Source organism: Ursus maritimus, unplaced genomic scaffold, assembly GCF_017311325.1.
Source record: "Ursus maritimus isolate PB19 unplaced genomic scaffold, ASM1731132v1 scaffold_6, whole genome shotgun sequence".
NCBI classification, from domain to species: Eukaryota; Metazoa; Chordata; class Mammalia; order Carnivora; family Ursidae; genus Ursus; species Ursus maritimus.
The window spans coordinates 68,923,696-68,942,910 of record NW_024426774.1 but is presented as its reverse complement, the minus strand read 5'-3'; the positions used below and the strand labels follow the sequence as shown (position 1 = coordinate 68,942,910).

Here is a 19,215-nt window from a genome sequence, read left to right as displayed (position 1 = left end):
CCCATTACAATATTTGAGAGTGCTGCTTTTCTTACAGCCTTGCCAATGGAGTGTAATGAAATATTTGAATCTTTGCTATTATAAAAAGTGGAAAATGATGTCTTGGTGAAATTTTTAACTTTTCATGTGTTTGAAGACTATTTCTATTTTTATATGAACTGCTTGTTCATAATAGTTGTCTATTTTTTTAAAAAATTGGGCTATTGGTGTATTTACTGATTTCTAAGAGCTCTCTATTGTTTGGGGGGAGATTAGCCCTTATATGCAGAAATACTTTTCCTCAGTTATTTGCACTCAGTGCTTTTTCTTTCTTCCATACAGGTGTTGTGTTTGTCAACCTTAATTTTTATGGCTTCTGATTTTGAGTCATGAAGAGAAAGCTCTTAAGATTTAAAGGGATTCACTTATGTTTTCTTGTAGTATTTCTTTGGTTTCTTTCATTTTTTTTTTCCAGGAGGCTACCCAGTTTACCTAACATCACTTAATGAAAAGTCTATTTTGTCCACACTGATAAGAGAATGATTCCTTTATCACCTATTACATTTCCCTCTATATTTAGGTCTACTTCTTGATTGTCTCTTTTGTCCCATTGGTTTGTCCATTGGCCTATACTACATTGATTTAATTAAAGTTTTTAATATCTGGTAAAGTTAGTACTTCTTCATGAAGCCAAGTGAGGAAAATATTTCAAAGAGGAGAGAGCGTTGAAGGGTGCCAATAGATCAAGTATTTTAAAAATTTATTGCTAGCTGTTTTATCTCTTTTGTTGCTGTGGTAAAAGGGTTTTTTCACTGTCTCTTCTAACCAGCGCTTATATACATGAAGGGTATGAATTTGTGCACGTTAATTTTGTATCAATACTGTAATCTTATTTAGTAATATTTTAAAAAGATTTATTTATTAGAGAGAGAGCATGTGTGTACAGGAGTGAATGTGGGAAGAGGCAAAGGGAATCTCAAGCAGACTCCATGATGAGTGTGGAGCCTCAGGTGGGGCTCGATTCCACAACCCATGAGATCACTGCCTGAGCCAAAACCAAGGGTTGGATGCTCAACTGACTGAGCCACCCAGGTGCCCCATTATTTAGTAATTTTTTAATTGATTATCTTAGAGTTTTCAGACATACAGTCATTGCATCTGCAAATCTTTATCCTTTCCAACTTCTATACCTCTACTTCTTTCTTCTTGTTTACTTGGTCCACTGCAAGTTGTATTTTCCTCTTACCTAATTGTATTGGCTAGGATCTCTAGAACAAAAACTTGGATAATCCTTGTGTATGTCTTGATTTTAGTGGGAATACTTTTAGGGTTCCCCACTAGCCACTAAGGCAGCTTTTAGGCTGAGGTAGATATGTGTGTGTGTGTGTGTGTGTGTGTGTGTGTGTGTGTGTGTGTGTGAGATACAGTCTTTGATTCTTACTGAGTTAAAAAAAATCTAAAATTCTTTAATTTATTTAATGCTTTCTCAACATCATTGGAGATTATTATATGATTTATCTCCATAGGTCTAATAATACAGTATTTATATTAATAAATTCCTAATATTGAACCATTGTTGCATTTCTAGGATAAACGTATTATTTATGCACTATTTCTAGAATAAAGTTACTACAATGAGTTGCTGCTGCTGCTATTGTACTCCTCCTAGTTATGGTCAGATTTTATCACCTGTGCTGAGTTCAGGATTCTGAACACTCTCAGGGACTTTTAAGTATGTCCAGGTGTAAATTTGGGAGTCATACTCAGAAGAAATTTTCTGTTATTAGGACGTCTTTCCCCCCCACACAAATAGGGGTTTATCATTTGTATTTTCTTATGTTTCACAATATGCAGCTGAATATTGGTCACAGGTTTTTTCTTCTTTGCTTTGACTATTTGCAATAAACATCTGGGTTTAATTTTTACCCTTGATTTCAGATCATACATTTCTAAGGTTTTTAAATAGTCACTGGTGGTTTACCCAGAGGTAACAATGATCTTATGATTTCTCACCTCTTGAAGTACTAGGATTTTCTAGTTTTTATTTTGTCTGTATTTAGTCTGATTTATTAAATCCAAGGAACTTCCAGTAGAATCTAATAGATTATAAGCTGTATCTCTTGACCTTGCTCAGTACTTTAGTGTAACTTTCTCCTTCAAAATGAAATTCCGTTTTTTTTCATTCCTGATAATATTAACTACATCCTGTTTATTCCTTTGTAGACATATTGCTCTTTGCTGTTCTTGAACAATCCAGATATCCCCCGTCCTTGGAACTTTGGTGCTCCTGTTCCCTTTGCCTGGATTGCTGTCTCTGGTTAATATCTTCCTGGATTTATCCTTTACTTTCTTTAAGTCTTTGCTCAAATGTTACCTCATAACTCAGGCCTATCCTGACTTTCTTTTTTTTAAATTTTTTTTTAAAAGATTTTATTTATTTATTTGACAGAGATAGAGACAGCCAGCGAGAGAGGGAACACAAGCAGGGGGAGTGGGAGAGGGAGAAGCAGGCTCACAGCGGAGGAGCCTGAGGTGGGGCTCGATCCCATAACGCCGGGATCACGCCCTGAGCCGAAGGCAGACGCTTAACCGCTGTGCCACCCAGGCGCCCCCTACCCCGACTTTCTTATTTAAAATTATAATGCACCTCTGTATTTGTGATCTTCCTTTTCCTGCTCTAGTTTTCATAGCACTTAGCACCTTTTAATATTCTTTATAATTTAGGTATTTATTAGGTTTCTGTTTCCCTCATCCTTACTAAAATGTAAACTATTCAAAGTTGGGAATTTTTCCAGTTTTTAAAAAGATATCTATATATCTATATATATCTATATATATATAGATATCTATATATATATGAATTTTTTTAAAAGATTTTATTTATTTATTCGACAGAGATAGAGACAGCCAGCGAGAGAGGGAACACAAGCAGGGGGAATGGGAGACGAAGAAGCAGGCTCATAGTGGAGGAGCCTGATGTGGGGCTTGGTCCCGTAACGTCGGGATCACGCCCTGAGCCGAAGGCAGACGCTTAACCGCTGTGTCACCCAGGCGCCCCTATATGAATTTTTACACATATATTTTACATATATTTTTACATATATATATGTATTTAAAAAGATCTATCTATCTATCTCTCTATATATGTATTTTTTTAAACTGATTTATCTGCAGTGCCTAAAACAATTCCTGACACACAGGAATTCAAATATTTGCTGGATGAATGAATAAACTATCTTGAAGAGGTCTTATTTTTTAAAGAACTTATTTTTAAAGAACTCCTATTTAGGGTCAGAATAATCCCACGTGACGTGTAAAGAATTGTAAATGATACTTTAACTATAAAATTATTTAATTTAGACTATTTTTCTCCCTCCAGATTCATCGAAGCAAGAACAAATGGAAATTCTATTTGAAAGATGGTGTTATGTGTTTTGGAGGGAGAGACTATGTATTTGCAAAAGCCATTGGTGATGCAGAGTGGTAAAACTTAAGAGCTCGATAAACCATAAACATCAATGGGACTATATTACATATTGTGAAACTTATTTTTATTTAAAATATAGTCCAGTACAGAGCTGCTCAAAGTTTTAGTTCACTGTATGGAATTAATAAAACTATAATTCAGATGCAAATACAAAGATACAATTTTATATTTCTTTCATTTCTTGTTTTAATGGGGTTTCTTTTTTTTAAAAGCCCTCATTATCTATACCATTATGAAACATAAATGAATCAGATGTGATGGAGCATGAAGAAATATCACATTTCTTTAATCTTGAAGTAAAATTTAGGTCAGACTCCAATTCCCCTTCATGGTAAAGTTGGTATCGGTTATTAGATTGGGGCTGGTGTCCTCCCATCTCTCCCCGAACCATGTTACAACAGATCCTGGAGAGTTTTGTAATTAGAGGGATATTCAAGAAGGCTTCTCTAGGTCTTCAGTCTATACTGATCACTAGTGATATGCTGACTGTGCAAGCCCAAATGGTCCCTTGGAAGCAGATGTCTGTTGAAACCATACTATACTTGAACATGGAAATCTGTGCTGAGCCCAGGTTCTCTGGGGCTAAGGATCAGCCTCTCTAGGCTTATCATGTGATTGGACCATTCTTCTTCATATTCTGCTATCTCCCTGAGATTTGTGAGGAAGTGGTTAGGTTCCCATTCTATTTCTTGAAACTTCATACTTCCATCTTTTTAGTCTTGGTGGGTTTTTCCTCCATTTGTATTTTTTTTCTTGTATTTTTCTTAACACTGGGATATCACTTTGCAGGCTCCTTTCCCTTGAAAGATAACATCTCTTTTCCTTTGCCCTCACAGGGAATTCCCTTACTGAATTTAGGTTCTAAATTTTAAGTTCTAATTTTACGTTTCTAAAGTGAAAGTTAAGAAGAGATGTTCTTTTCAGGAACCTTCTGTTTCGGCCAGGCAATCTCATTTGACACAGGAAGACCTAAAAAACTGTCTTAAAATCAGGGAGAGAAAACACAGTGCAAAACACAAATAGCTCTCATTTTCCTGCAGCAATAAAAACAAAGCAAATTAATATCCCAGTAAACTGTTCTGTAATACTCTTTTCCTTAGTAGATTCAAATTCATCAAGGGAATATTTCCCCCATCATTCTTCTTCTCTTAACAGGTAGAGTATACATGGTCTCTAAGATCCTACTTTCAGCCCTGAGTAGTGTTCTCTAGGATGGTAACTCTCATACAAAAACCAGTGCTGAGATGAGTGGGTTATGGTCTCGGAATCTCCCCAAAGATTAGATACCTCCGTTTGGCTGATCACAGGGTGAATCCATCCATCCATCCCTCCTTCCTTCCTTCCTTCCTTCCTTCCTTCCTTCCTTCCTTCCTTCCTTCCCTTTTTAATTTAGTAGTTTTTTTTATACAATTTTTTTTTTTTTTTTTAAGTAGGCTCCATGCCCAGTGTGGGGCTTGAACTGATGATCCCAAGATCAAGTGTTGCATGCTCTACCGACTGAGCCAGTCAGGCACCCTGAATTCCTCATTTCTTTTTCAGAGGCAGCCTCATTTGGAGAATTTAATTTATTGCAGTACTTTTCCTATCGTACCCAAGGGATTCAGCTACTGGTAGATCTTTTCAAAGTCTGGATTAATCTCTTCTGGGCCTTGGACAACATTTGTGGGGTACTGTCTTTGGCCTAAAGTTGGCAGCTGCAAGAGGGTTCAGTTAGTACTAGTGAATGTGCTGCTCTCCTAACCAGATTCTCCAGCTATGCCCTCTTCATCCTCAGAGTAATTATCTTTTCCCTATGACCCCCACTGTCCCAGATCCTTATCTGGTTTGTGAGAACTTCCAGGAGCTATGGGTCCCCTTAATGAATGTTGTCCTTCATGAAATGTCCATGTTTTCTACACGGAAGGTAAAAAGACAGTACTTACTTGTGTTTATCCCTAAAATGTACCCCATCCAGGACCAAAGAATATACTTTCTAGTGTTCTTGCTTTCTTCCTCCGAGCATTGTCCAATCATTCTGTGTTTGTCCTAAGCAAACCTTACTGCAAATTAAGGGCCGAATTTATTGAATAGATGCATTCACTTGGGAGTTGGGGTTTAATGTATTGATTCAAATTTTTGGGAGAGGCAATAACAATTGTTTCTAAAATTCTTTTCCTCTTTTCCACTGTGGATTTTAAAATCTCACTTTGCTTCAGTGATTTTTTTTTAAATGGCATATCACGAATACTATTGTATTTGTCCTCCTTATTTATGTGGTCCTCTTTATTTTTTATCATTAGAGAAAAAAGTCACACTTGTTCCATTGGTGTCTCTACATGCTTTCATGCCCTGATCTTTTAAAATTGCAAAAAATCAATTTAAAACTAAGCTTAGCACAAAATAAAACAAAGCCAACAATAATCTTGGCATGCTAATATAAATGATAGTTTTGGTGGTGGCTGCAGGGAGAATTAAGTGATTCTCCAAATTATTTTGGAGCTGGCGCCCTTTTATTGCTTTCAAATAATGCCAGAAAAAAATCCTACTTCCTGAAAAGTCAAAACCAGCAGTTTTGAAAAAATTTTGACTACAATTTACACTAAGAAGTTAACAACCAGTATACATTTGCATGCATGTAGATATACATAATGCAAGTTAAATAAAAGTTTCAGAAAATCATGCTTACCTCTAGCACACGATAGCCTCCCTGTATTTTCGATTTGATTCTGTTCTGTTGCATTAAAAATTGGCGGTCTTGACCCACTAAATTGATTTCACTACCTACTGATAGGTCATGACTCATAGTTAAAATATTTTCAACTCGTGCTAAAGAGAGCAAGACAAATCTTACTAGTGCATTTTAAAAGAACAAATTATTCTATAAACCCTATAAAGTGGTGTTTGAGACTTGGCTTTGAAATGGTACTACTTTTACCTTCAGAAACCCTTCATCATGTCCAAGCTGAGCTTTTCTTGTATATTATAACAAAATTCCATAAGGTAGGTTGTAAATACAGTACCTTGGCAAATGTCATCCTGCACCCTTGTATAGGTAGAGAAAGTGCCGCTATTATAGACGTTACGATTTGCTGTGTTAAATGAAATTTGTGAAAGTATCATGTATCCTAATTCCTATTTCAAACTTTTTCTCATGCTTGCAGACTACAGTGTTTTTTACATATTTTCCACCTCTCCCTACAGTCTAAGAAGATCTTGCTGAATTTGCAGTTAGTCTCTTAGGGACTGACCAACTGACCTTGCCTGGAATGCCTTCTTTACCTATTTTATTCAAAGTGCTATAATATGTGTTACTAACCATCTGTACAGCTCAGACTCCACAGGGCAATGAGGTTCCAATTCGGGCTGAGGCACTGAGTTTCAGTAATTTTAGTTGTGTAGGAAAATGAGTATCTTTACAATGAATAGCAACAGTTAATTGAGGTGGTAAGCAGGGGAATTTAGTGGGGATTTTCTTTTGACTCCTGTTATTAGGTTAATATTATGCTGCCTTCATGTAAATATACTGTAATATGCCATGTGGGAACTTTGTGATTTATAACTAGAAAGCTAAATTATAAATAGGAAGGGTATGGTAATAACTCTTAGGAAGAAATTCAGTATTAGTAAAAAAATATTGCACATTTCAAAGAAGAGTATTTCCAATTAGGAACACATTTATTGAAATCCTTGTGACATAAAGATTCTTAATTTACATGTGGACTTAATACATTTTTTAGGAAACTAAAACCAGGCCCTTTACAGCAAATGTCAGGAGTGAAGGACAAAGTAACTTAAAAATATTTCGTAAGTTTAGATGAGTGATTCTTGACTTATTAATAACCCTTCTTCGTCATTTTGCAAACTGCCAGTGATAATATGGAACATGGTAAACAAAAACAAAAACAAACCTACAAGATAGAAATAAAATTTCTTGAGCATTTGATGTTTTTATCATTTATGTATGAAGGATTACACAGATTAAGAGTACACGAGACCATCTCATGAGGGAAATAGTTCTTCATAAGGATTTGTCTTATATTTCAGTTATAAAAGTGAATCAGCTGAAAAAAATTATTAATCACCTACCATGTATAAGACTCGAGGATAGATATAGTGGGAGATGCAAGTAAAAGGGATGAATTTATCACTAAAGAAATTTATAAGCTAGATGAAATAAGAGGTGTATGTGTAAGGATAAAAACACCCAGGATGTAGCATAAAAGACAGTTGAGTGATAGGGATGACAAGTGCAAAAGTAGTCCAGAGTTGTTGTGGGTCACATATTTATTACTTATGCCTTACTTTATTTCAAGTAAAGGAGGTGTCTTTAATTTAGTGGATTAGGGAGGAGGTGGATTAGGAGAGCTTGGTAACAAAGCTAAACCTGTGGCTGGGGTCTTGCAGGGTGCAGAAGGAGGGCAGGTAAGGAAGAAGGTCTTCTGGATGGTAACAGTGGCACCCACACCAGAATAGATATGTGTGGGGCATGGCTAGGGAAAAGCAAGGGTGACAGTTTGTTTTGTGCAGAAGAACAGCAGGAGACCAAGTGAGCAGATTTGAGAATGGATTTTGGAGCTCTTTGAATGTTAGTCTAGGAGCTAAAATTTAAATTTATAGGTACTGATGAGTGGCTCAGGATTTTGGCAGATACATAATAGGATGAAATAGGATTTTAGCAAGATTAATAAGTGGTTGGTATGAGAGTGTGGACATGGCAAAGATTGGATATGAATAAAAATGAGGGAGATACGATAGGACTTCTGAGGTATAAGGGGGAATGGCCTGAAGTGTGGGTGTGGCAGCAGGAATGCAAAATAAAGACTTGATGTAGAAGACATTCGAAGACGTTCAAGAACTGGTAGGTCTTTGTGGATGAAAGGATATGAGGATGAGGGAGATAGTAAACTCTAAAAATCGGTATTTGTGGAAAAGGCCACAAAAGTTATTTTCAGAGGATATATACAAGTACTTTGACTCAAACAATATTTAAGAAGACATAATTTAGAGTGTCTTCACAAGGGTATATCTTACTTTTTTTGTTTGCCTTTCTGCTTTTTTTGCTTACTTAGTTGTTTTGGTTCTGGGATTTATGAATTAATCAAAAAGTTTATTGTGTATGTGTATAGCAACACGACTAATCAGTATTTGCTCATATCACTGAGACAACTTCTAGAACACTAGCTTACCAGAGAGGATTGCATCTGAGTAAAGAGAAATAACTAGTTCTACAGCAGAAAAGTCAGAAGTGTGAAAAACATACAGAGAAGAGATACTTTGTAAAGCGTACGATCTTTTATAGGCTATTTTGAATCACTTTGCACAGTGACATAAAGGTTGAAGGCAGATTAAATACATAGTCCAGTTGAGACTATATATTTATTTAATAAAATGTCAAAGGAGAGCTAAAAACTGGAAATAGCCCAGATACCTATCAGTAGGAGAATGGAAAACAGTGTTAGAATCCTACAACTTAGCAATGAAATGGAATGAACTACTAATTCGAGCAACAGTGTGGATGAATAGCAAGAACATTGTGTAGAATCAGAGGAGCCTTACACAAGAGTGTATACTGTATGATTCCATTTATATGAAGTTCTAGAACAGGCAGAACTCATCTATGGGGGAAAATATGAGAACCATTGTTACTTTTGGGGGGTGGGAGTGAGGGATTAACTAGGAAGGGGCACAAGGGAATTTTCTGAGGGTGATAGTGTTTTATGTCTTCACAGAGGTTTGGAGTCACATGGACGTACGCATTTCTCAAAACTCATTAAATGGTATGCTTCGTATTTGTCCATTTTACTTGTCCATGTAAGTTTAACCTAAAATGTAAAATACTGAGCCTTGGTTAGTGATAAGCATGCTTGAAGTGTTTAGGGTTGATGAGTACTGATGTCTGCAACTTGCTTTATTTTTTAATTTCTAATTTTTTTTGCTTTCAAAATTTTTAATTTTAATAGACTTTGTCAGAGCAGTTTTAGGTTCACAGCAATATTGAGTGGAAGGTACAGAGATTTCCCATATACCCGCTCACCCTGCCACACAACGCACAGCCTCCCCCATTGTCAGTATCCCCTACCAGGGTGGCACATACACTACGATTGATGAACCTACGTTGACTCCTCAGAGTCCGTAGTTTATGTAAGAGCTCACTCTTGGCGTATGTTCTGTGGTTTTGGATAAGTATATAATGATGTGTATCTACCATTATAGTATCACACAGAGTATTTTAATTTTTTTTTAAATTTTTAAGTTTTTAATTGTAGTATAGTTGACCCTAAAACATTGTATTAGTTTCAAGTGTAAAACAGTGATTTGGACAATTATATGTATTGCAAAATGCTTACTTACCACAATGAGTGTAGTTACCATCTATCACCATACCAAGGTATTACAGTATTATTGACTATATTCTCTGTCGTACTTTTTATCCCTGTGACATATTTATTTTATAACTGGGAATTTGCACCTTTTAATCTACTTTACCTATTTTGTCTGTCCTCCCACTCTTCTTCCCTCTGGCAACAACCAATTTGTTCTTTGTATTTATGAGGAAGTTTCTTTTGTGTGTTTGTTTTGGTTTTTAGGTTCTACATGTAAGTGAACTCATAGGTATTTCTTTGACTGACTTCACTTACACCCTCTAGGTCCATCTATTCATAAATGGCAAGATTTCACTCCTTTTTTTATGGCTGAGTAGTTATTTCTTTCATTCTCTCTCTTTCTTTCTACCTCTGTGTGTGTGTGTGTGGGTGTGTGTGGGTGGGTGGGTGTGTATTTTCCAAACCTCCTTTATCCATTCATCTGTCAGACCCTTGGGTTGCTTCCCATATTTTGACTCTTGTAAGTAATGCTGCATAAACTTAGGGGTCATATATCTTTTTGAATTAGTGTTTTTGGTTTGTTTTTGTTTTTGTTTTTTTGTGTTTTTTTGTGTTTTTGGATAAATACCCAGAAGTGGAATTACTGGGTTGTATGATATTTCTATTTTGATTTTTTTGAGGAACCTCCATACTGTTTTCCATAGTGGCTGCACTAGCTTACATTCCCACCAACAGTGTATAAGTGTTTACTTTTCTCCACATCCTTACCAACACTTATTTCTTGTCTTTTTGAGTCCAGCCATTCTCACAGGTGTAAGGTGGTATCCCATTGTGGTTTTCATTTACATTTTCCTGGTGATGAATGATGTTGAGCATCTTTTCATGTGTCTGTTGGCCATCTGTAGGTGTTCTTTGAAAAAACGTCTATTCAGAGAGTGGATTGAAGAGGGACTTCATCTCTAGTGAAGGAACAGCCCCATCTTTGCCCATTTTTAAATCAGATTATTTGATTTTTTGGTGTTAGGTTGTATGAGTTCTTTATGTATATTTGGATATTAATGCCTTATCAGATACATCATTTGCATATATCTTCTCCAACCCGTTTACCAGGTTGGTTGCCTTTTTGTTTTGTGGATAGTTTCCTTAGCTGTGCAAAAGCTTTTTATTTTGGTATAGTCCCAGTAGTTTATTTTTGCTTTTGCCTTCCTTGTTTGAGGACACTATCTAGAAAAATGTTGCTAAGGCTGATGTCAAATTAATTACAGCCTATATTTTCTTCTAGAAGTTTTATGGGAGAAACTACATTTCAATTTTAATTTTAACTTCACTGCATATGGCTAGTGGCTATGGGATTGGACAGTGCTTCCCTGGAGGGTGTTTTTCAAACTATCTGAGGAAAAGGACCAGTTATTTTAAATTTCAAATCTGTTACGGACTAATATTTTTATAAAGTACAATAAAAATCACTACAAAGATGAAAAAAAAAACCCAAGGATATGTAAAATACCACCTCATTTTAAAAAAAATTTTAGATTCAGGGTGCTTTGGGTGGCTCAGTCATTAAGCGTCTGCCTTCAGCTCAGGGCGTGATCCCAGGGTCTTGGGATTGAGCCCCGCATCAGGCTCCCTGCTCCGCTGGGAAGCCTGCTTCTTCCTCTCCCACTCCCCCTGCTTGTGTTCCCTCCTCACTGGCTGCCTCTCTCTCTGTCAAATAAATAAATAAAATCTTAAAAAAAATTTTTTTTTAGATTCAACAGACATTAAATTACTCTGTCAAAATTGCTAGAAATGTTTCTAAACACTCTCAACATCTGTATTTTATGTCATTATGTACCAATGACAGATAATTTTTAGACTGGCAATGGTCATGGACAACACTTTGAGTTACGTAGATATCTCTTTTTTGCCCAGCGTGCCTAAGAATAAATAATTTCTTAAAAGCAACTCTTTGTTAAAATTGCTAGTACAGATCATTTTTTTACATCTTTAAGCAATTCAGTAATGTGGTTACTGATAAAACAGTTAACACTCTTTATTAGCAAGTTTCTTGTCTGGGACAGTCGTAGATCGACACTGCAATGGAGACAACTTCAGGGTGGACTGAGAAGGCTTATTTGATCCAGTGAAGCCATTTTTGCACTTGGAGGTATAAGCCACAAAACCCTTCCTTCTATACAGTTCAGCCCGACGTTTACAGCAGCCAAATTTGCTCAGCAACAGAAAGAAATCCCTCTGGAATGCCTTTGTGAAAATCGCGTACAGAAATGGATTGGCACAAGAATTGACAGGATAAAAAAGAACCAGTAAAACTTTAGAGTTGGTTACTGTGATAAGGGGCACTTTGAAGGCAGCTGAGATGGCAAAAAAAGAGATCGGTGCCATGCAGGTGAAATCAGTGAAGATGAGGACCGCCATTTTCTTGGCGATCTTTGTATCTTTGTTGGTAGCCATCAGCTCTGGATTTTGAATTGCAAAATAAATTTTAATGTAGCAAGCACAAATGATGATGAAGGCCACCACGTTGAGTATCAGGATGGTTAATATGTAGACTTGTGAGAGAGTGGTTTCCACATCCATGGGGAGGCAAATGCTGACCTTCATGTAATTGCTGACACCCACAAGGGGCAACGTGGCAATTAGAGTAGAAAAGAGCCATCCTCCAAGCATGATCGGAATGGCATGTCTTAAACGTAGCTTTTGGTCCAGCTGAAGAGCATAGGTGATGGTGTGCCATCTTTCTAGTGTGATAACTGTGAGGGTGTAGACAGAAAGCTCACTTGAAAATACAGTGAAAAAGCCAGCTGCACTACACCCACTCCCTGTCTGCCAGTCTATAGCATGGTTATAATACTGGCCTTTGGTCTGGGAATCAACTGAGGCAATGAGTAGCAGATAGAGCCCCATGCAAAAGTCTGCAAAAGAGAGATTGCACATGAGAAAACGGGGCACTGTCAGTTTATAACGACTAGTCAGGAGAACAAAGAGAACAGTCACATTTCCCATGATGGCTAGGATATTAATCAGCCAAATCAGGACCCTAAGGAAGTCATAGCCCATGATATCTTCACAGGGATTAAAAGCATCTGGTTCAGGAGCACATCGGAGTGTCTTAGGTGAGCAGAAACCATAGTCATAATCCCAGTCACTCAGTTCACTCTCAGCAAAGATGGCAGAATAACTGTAAGAAGAATAATTTGTCTCAATGTAAACTCAAGAGATTTTCTATGATTCTGTATATTTAAAAAATGGAAGAATCATCCATAGTGTTTTTTAAATTCTATGAAACAAAAGGAAACAAAGCCACAACAGCCTCAGTCTTAGGTTTATTTGTTAAATAGTCTGAGAACCCTGAATTGATATAAAAATTCCTTAAGGGAATGAAAAGCAATTTATATAAATAAATAAATAAATAAATAAATAAATAAATAAAATAATTGATGCAAAGACTTAATGAAGCTGTTTACAGAGGATGATTTTTCTTTGGAAAACAAATTTAGAGACAGTATATGCTTGCTACGTCTAAAAGAATCCTTTCTTGGCATTTTCTTAGGTTTTTATCTCATTTAGTTGCCAACCAAACAGCTGTCAAGCCGTGTGTCTGTAGTAGAACACAAATGGGACTGGAAGGCTCACCCTGCTGAAGGTCGGCAGCTCTGGGTAGGGGAGACTAGCTTGCACATTGGGCTCTGGCTAATCAAATAGCCTGGGTGAGAAGTGGAAAGCAAGGATGGACTACTGGAAACCTAGCAGAAAATGAATATAGACATGGACAATAGGGAGAAATGTCTCTCTTGGGGAAACAGAGACAATAGATACTCTTTAGGGGTATGAATCAAATTCAGAGAGTGGATTGAAGAGGGACTCTTATCTCTAGTGAAGGAGCAGCCCCACCTCTGCCACTCCCTTCCTCCCAAGCCCACTGCTACTAATTAAATTCAGGTTTTCATCCTCTATTACAGGACAGTTACATTAGTTTTCCCCTAGCATCCTTCCCCAATTTTAGCCCTCTCCCAGTCCATCTGTACCTTCCTCCTGGAATGGTCTTTCTTAAATATAAATCTATTCAAACCTTTGCTAGGTTCTCATTGGCTATGGGATAAAGTCCAGACTCCTTGTGATGACCTCCAAGTTGTAAATGATCTGGGTTCTGCCTCCTCCTCCAGTCTCATTTCCAAGACGCAGTAGTGCTGCACAATTGAGAACATGGGCTCTGGAGAAAGACTGGGTTCCAGTCTTTACAGGCTGTGTAAATCTGAGTGGGAGAGTTACCATCTCTGTGCCTCAAGCTCTTTATTTGCCAAATAGATCTATGAATCATACTTTCCTCATTAAGGTGGTGCCAAGGATTAACTGCATTAACACCTATAGAATGTTTAGAATAATGCCTGACACATATTAAGTGCTCAGTGACTGTCAGGGATTCTTATAATTATCTCTTGCAGATCCCTTGTGCAGTTTTCCCTTTGGTTACATGAAATGACTTGTGGCTCTCAGAATCTACTTTCATCCCTCTGTCTTTGTATGTGCTGTTTCTCCTTCCCTTCCTCTCCTCATCTCTCTGGTGAATTTGTTCTCATCCTTAAAGGTAAGCTCCTCAATGAGACCTTTCTTGATTCTACACCTCCAGGGGTTTGTCACCCCTTCTCTCTGCCATGACTGCACTTAGGGACTGTTGTAATTATCAAACCATTCTGCCATTGTGTGATGATGCGTGTCTTCTTTAATAATCTGTGAAACTATTCTTTAATAGCTTTGAAGGCAGGGGAGTAGGTCTTATTTATTTCTGAGCTCTCAGTGCCTCACACAGTTTTGGCTCAGACTATCCATTCAGTAAATGCTTGTGGAATGAGTAAACCAGGGTGATCCTGGCTCTGAGGGGAATTGAACGGATACAGGGACAACATGAGTGTACAGTATGATGCATGTAGGCTTAACAGATTTTCTCTTTGCTCACAGTTTGCTAATATAATCTTGGGAGCTGGAGGAACGGGCATAATTTTTCTGTCAGGACCATCACAAATATGTATATTACCTTACGGTTCCTCATCCATTGAAAGCGTATTTTTCTCTACTCTTAAAACTTAGCTTCTCATGTTCCGAACAAGGAAATGTGAACCGAATTCAGTGAGTGGATGAAATGATATATTTGAGCAATACAATTACTGAAGGGAAATAACACAGATTAAAAAAGGAGTAAAAAGAAATCTATGATCTGGGATTCCAAAACGGTGCTAGAAATTCTTAGAAACCATTTTGGAACTAGTGAAGGATTGCTGCTCTGCACAGAAGATTGCACAGGAACCTCACCTGCTTTATTACTAAATACAAGTACATTTGTCCTCATCTCGTGCCCATTAATAGAATTACCTATTTTTTTTTAATCTTTAAAGGGATGTGGTGGTTATAAAGAATGATTAAAGAAAATAGGTTATTTTGTTGCATTAGAAAGGTTCTTAAAAGGTCATCTCACTGAACCCCTCATTTTATTGGTGAGGAATCCGAGATTAAAGGAGGTGGGTGATTAGCCTAAGGTCCCTCAGCCCTAGGCTGTAGTGGCAGCGCTTGCTCTTCATATCCGTAGGGCAGGGGCCTTTCCTCTACTTCACTATCTCTCGGTCAGTGCTTTTCAAAGTGTGGTCCTTGGACCACTCCCACCAGAAGCACCAGGGTGTTTGTTAAAATGCAGATTCCTGGCTTTACTTCGCACCCTGAATCAAATTCTCTAGGGAGAGAGCCCAGGAATCTGTGTTTTAAACAAGTTCCCTGGATGATTCCTACAAAATAATGGCCTGTATTAAACCAAGTGGAAACTTTCCAACTATAGCTACCTTAATTTCCCTTGCTCCTTTCCCCTTATCAAAACTACGTCAGGGGCTCCTGGGTGGCTCAGTTAAGCATCTGCCTCAGGTCATGATCCTGGGGTTCTGGGACTAAGCCCAGTGTCGTGTCAGGCTCCCTGCTCTGCGGGGAGTCTGCTTCTCCCTCTGCCTCTGCCTTTCCCCTGTGCTCATGCTCTCTCTCTCTCAAACAAATAAATACAATAAAAAAAAAACCTACTTCAGCTGCTACTAATAAAACTACGTCAGAAGCACTAACTCAGAACTTCTAAAAATTCTGCCATGATTTCTGAATAAATTTGTGTCAGTAAGAAGTCAAACATGTTCCCTCTCTCACTCCTCTGGTCCTTTGCCCTTTTTTTTTGTTTTTTGTTTTTGTTTTTTTGCCTTACTGAGCATATGTCTAGCAATGTTTCTCCTTCGTGATTTGTCTTTAGACCAGATACCTACCTGCTGCTACTTACATTTGTGTCCTGGGAGAGCTCCTGAGGGCAGCAGCATGCTTATTGACAAAACCCAGCAGGGAGCTGTCTTTAGTACTGAAGGGTATGAATGGACTCATATAGGCCTACATCACTGGGTCTGAGGATGGAGAGGCCACTCCAGTCACAATGAACAAAGACAGGAGAAAAGATGGGAACTGTAGGAGAATGATGGGGCCAGCTGTAACAGCAAGGCCACTGATATCTTGGCGAAAGGAGGTAAGGATTAGTGGCTGACTGTAGAATTTCTAAACTCCAGGGATTTAGGAATAGCAAGGTTGTAGGAAGGGGGAAGGGGATTTCACAGGGAGCACATTCTTTTTACCTAGATTATGTACAAATTTCATGTAGTTTTGGGGATATTGGAGATTAGGGGATTTGTTTTAAAGTAGCGTTAGCATAGCAAACTTATTTGGGAAGGCTTGTGGTGGGGCTGATGAGGATTATTGAGAGTGGGCTTAAGTCTCCCATCCCCGCAAACTACCCCTTGATGCTACCGTTGATATAGCCAGAAGTGTTTCCTGTTGATGAGGAAAAAAGCCATAGGTTACAAAAGAGTTACAGAGAAGGTGACTGACAGAATATCGAGACAAGAGCAGGAATGATGAGGAAAAGGAACATTGGAATACACTTGGTGTTGGAGCTAAATGAAAGAGAAAAGAAGGATACAGAGTATGATATTTCTAATGTACCCCAGATGCTGTCAATTTCTTTAACAACTCCCTTCATTCTCATGGTTCTGAAAGCCAAATGTCTCAAAAAAGGTAAGTATTATCCAGGGATACCCAGTGTTACAGGAACATCACTGCCAAGGATTCATGTCCAACTCTGAGAAGCCCCAAAGCCCAGGGTCCTTCCATCATACCACCCTGCTGCCTCTATATAACTTGCAGATTGATGGGAAAAAAAAAAAAAAAACAAGAGAAAAGAAAAAAAAGATGAAGAGGGAATGGAGAATGGCAAGGTGTCTTAGAGGGGCATCTGGTTTTGTAGCCTGAAGGACACATGGGGGAATAATAAGACTTATAAATCACAGTAAATGTGGCATAGGGACACTGGGATTATCTTTTGAGGCATGCTCTTTTACATTTGAACGTATGTGAAATGCCAAGGAACCAGGAAAAATGTTAAAAAAATCAGTCAGAATAGAAATGGAGCTCCCATCCAGTGTATGTTAGTGATAGCATTGAGGTTGAATAATTTTAAGCTCCGGAGCATAGTGGTCAAGGAGGTCGGAGTCTTTCTGAAGGGAAGTGGCTACTTCTAGAAGACGTATCTGCAATCAGTTAATCTTTGTGGAATGCTGACCACTGACTAGTGAAAATTCCTACAAATGACGCTGTCATTTAAACAAGCCCTTAGTGACCTCAAAATACCTGCAAATAAAATTTTAATTTCTGAGGAGCATTTAACTGTAGAACGAACACATAGATACATTTTTTATAGAGGGTTTTCTTTTTTTGTTTTGGTTTTTTACCGGTTAAAAGAGATGTCTGATCAACTGGATGCCACTTGCAAAGAAAAAATTCCCATTTTAAATCTATTAAAAAGTGCTTTGCAAACATCCCCCCAATGAAGACTCTTATCAGAAGAAAACCCTTGGCACTGATAATAAGGTGCACATAGAATGAGACATGGCTTCCTGAGTTTCTTTGCATGCAAATACTTACAGCGTTTCATTAATTGGTCTCCTTGCTGTGCTTTCACATTGTTTGGAAAAGTTTTCAAAAATGGAAAATGAAAAATTCTGCCTGAAAGAAAAGAGGTTTTTTTTTTTTGGTTTTTTTTTTTTTTTTTTAAAAAGAGCAGTTGAGCTTTTGGTCTTTAAACTAAACATGATCATGTCTATTTATACTTTATTCATCCAAATTCTTTACCTATTATACCAGTCATGTTCTGCACCATTGTCCTAACTGAAACATTTCCTGGAGAGAGAGTAGAGGCTTCAGAATTGTCATTAGAGTGCTTCCAGCTTAGATAAAATGCTCCTGAATGCTAAATGGTTTGTGTGGGCTCTAGAGATGAAAAAGCCTCAGTTGGTCATGTTGAATCATGGATTTTCCACCGCTTATTAAAAACCACCTTTATGGTACATTAGGGTTCGTTCCTTACCACGCTCCTTACCACGTTGCCCTTGATGAACAAATAACCATTCAGAATTCATGGCTTCAAATTTTAACTGGGAAATCTGTTTTGTAAGGATTTGAAGATACTGGACTTGACATTATGATGTGAATTTTCTGCCTTTTTTCCTTATGTGCAGAAGTACACATGCGTGCTCCCTACTCCTCCGTCATTACAAGAAGTTTCGCCTAATGGAAAGGGGAGAAGTATCAAGATACTAAAAGAGATCCGTACTTATAGACTTAAGATGAGGTCAAAGTGAGGCACAGAGGAAAACTGGGTGAAGAAAGAGAGGGAAAGAGACAAGGCGGTGAGAAACTCAACCTTTCCCAAGGAGGAAGGAGACACAAGGCAACTGAGACTAGAAATTTCTATATATTTTTCTCAAATATTAGCAAGACAGTTCCTTGTACAAATAACTTTGTATACAGAGCAGGAAGGTAGATAATAAAGAACTATTTGACCTACTGGACCCACTTGCAAAAATTAATCAGCTTGTTATTTTGGGTCAGGCTTATAAGTCCTCAAATTTGGATCAGAGTATGAGTGTGTGTGTGTGTGTGTGTGTGTGTGTTTGTGTTTGATACTGGCTTCGTGTCTGACACTTAGAGATACTATGTGTGAACCAGTCTATAGTTAACAGGAAATGTGGTTGTTTTTAGCCTTGAACTCATAGCACTGGGTTCCATCTACTCTGTTTTGAAATTTTAATCATAGATACCAAGGAGGTCTCTGGGGCCATCTGCCTGGGCAGCTGTGTGTATTATCCGGGCCCAGCAGCTGCAGGGCAGAGGGGTGGCTCAGAGTTTGCATCAGCATTCCACTGGCCCAGCTTCAGGCTCTCCGGCCTCACTAGCATCCAAGGTTTCAAGCTTTATGGAGGCAGAGGGAGTCAGTTAAAGTTTGTAATCCCAAGCAAGATACCCTCTGTGTGACTATATTCCCATCTCACTTTGATACTGGCCTACAACTGCATAAGCCTGTCCTCCCCTTTTTTACCCAGA

The 19,215-nt window shown here is 38.0% G+C and overlaps 2 protein-coding genes across 3 annotated transcripts in view; one reads left to right on the top strand and one right to left on the bottom strand.

Annotated features, from left to right (window-relative positions):
• The window catches only part of GTF2A1L (general transcription factor IIA subunit 1 like), a 45,122-nt gene extending 41,522 nt beyond the window's left edge, over positions 1 to 3,600 (top strand). For both annotated transcript variants that reach the window (XM_040623496.1, XM_040623495.1), the window contains one exon: positions 3,359 to 3,600. In XM_040623496.1, the coding sequence (XP_040479430.1) occupies positions 3,359 to 3,466 (108 nt within the window). In that variant the 3' untranslated portion in view covers positions 3,467 to 3,600. The remainder of the gene's footprint in view (positions 1 to 3,358) is intronic.
• An 8,190-nt stretch (positions 3,601 to 11,790) lies between these two features.
• The window catches only part of LHCGR (luteinizing hormone/choriogonadotropin receptor), a 52,720-nt gene continuing 45,295 nt past the window's right edge, over positions 11,791 to 19,215 (bottom strand). The window contains exons 10-11 of the mRNA XM_040623493.1: positions 17,758 to 17,838; positions 11,791 to 12,946 (exon numbers count right to left, since the gene is read on the bottom strand). Of these exons, the coding sequence (XP_040479427.1) occupies positions 11,791 to 12,946; positions 17,758 to 17,838 (1,237 nt within the window). The remainder of the gene's footprint in view (positions 12,947 to 17,757; positions 17,839 to 19,215) is intronic.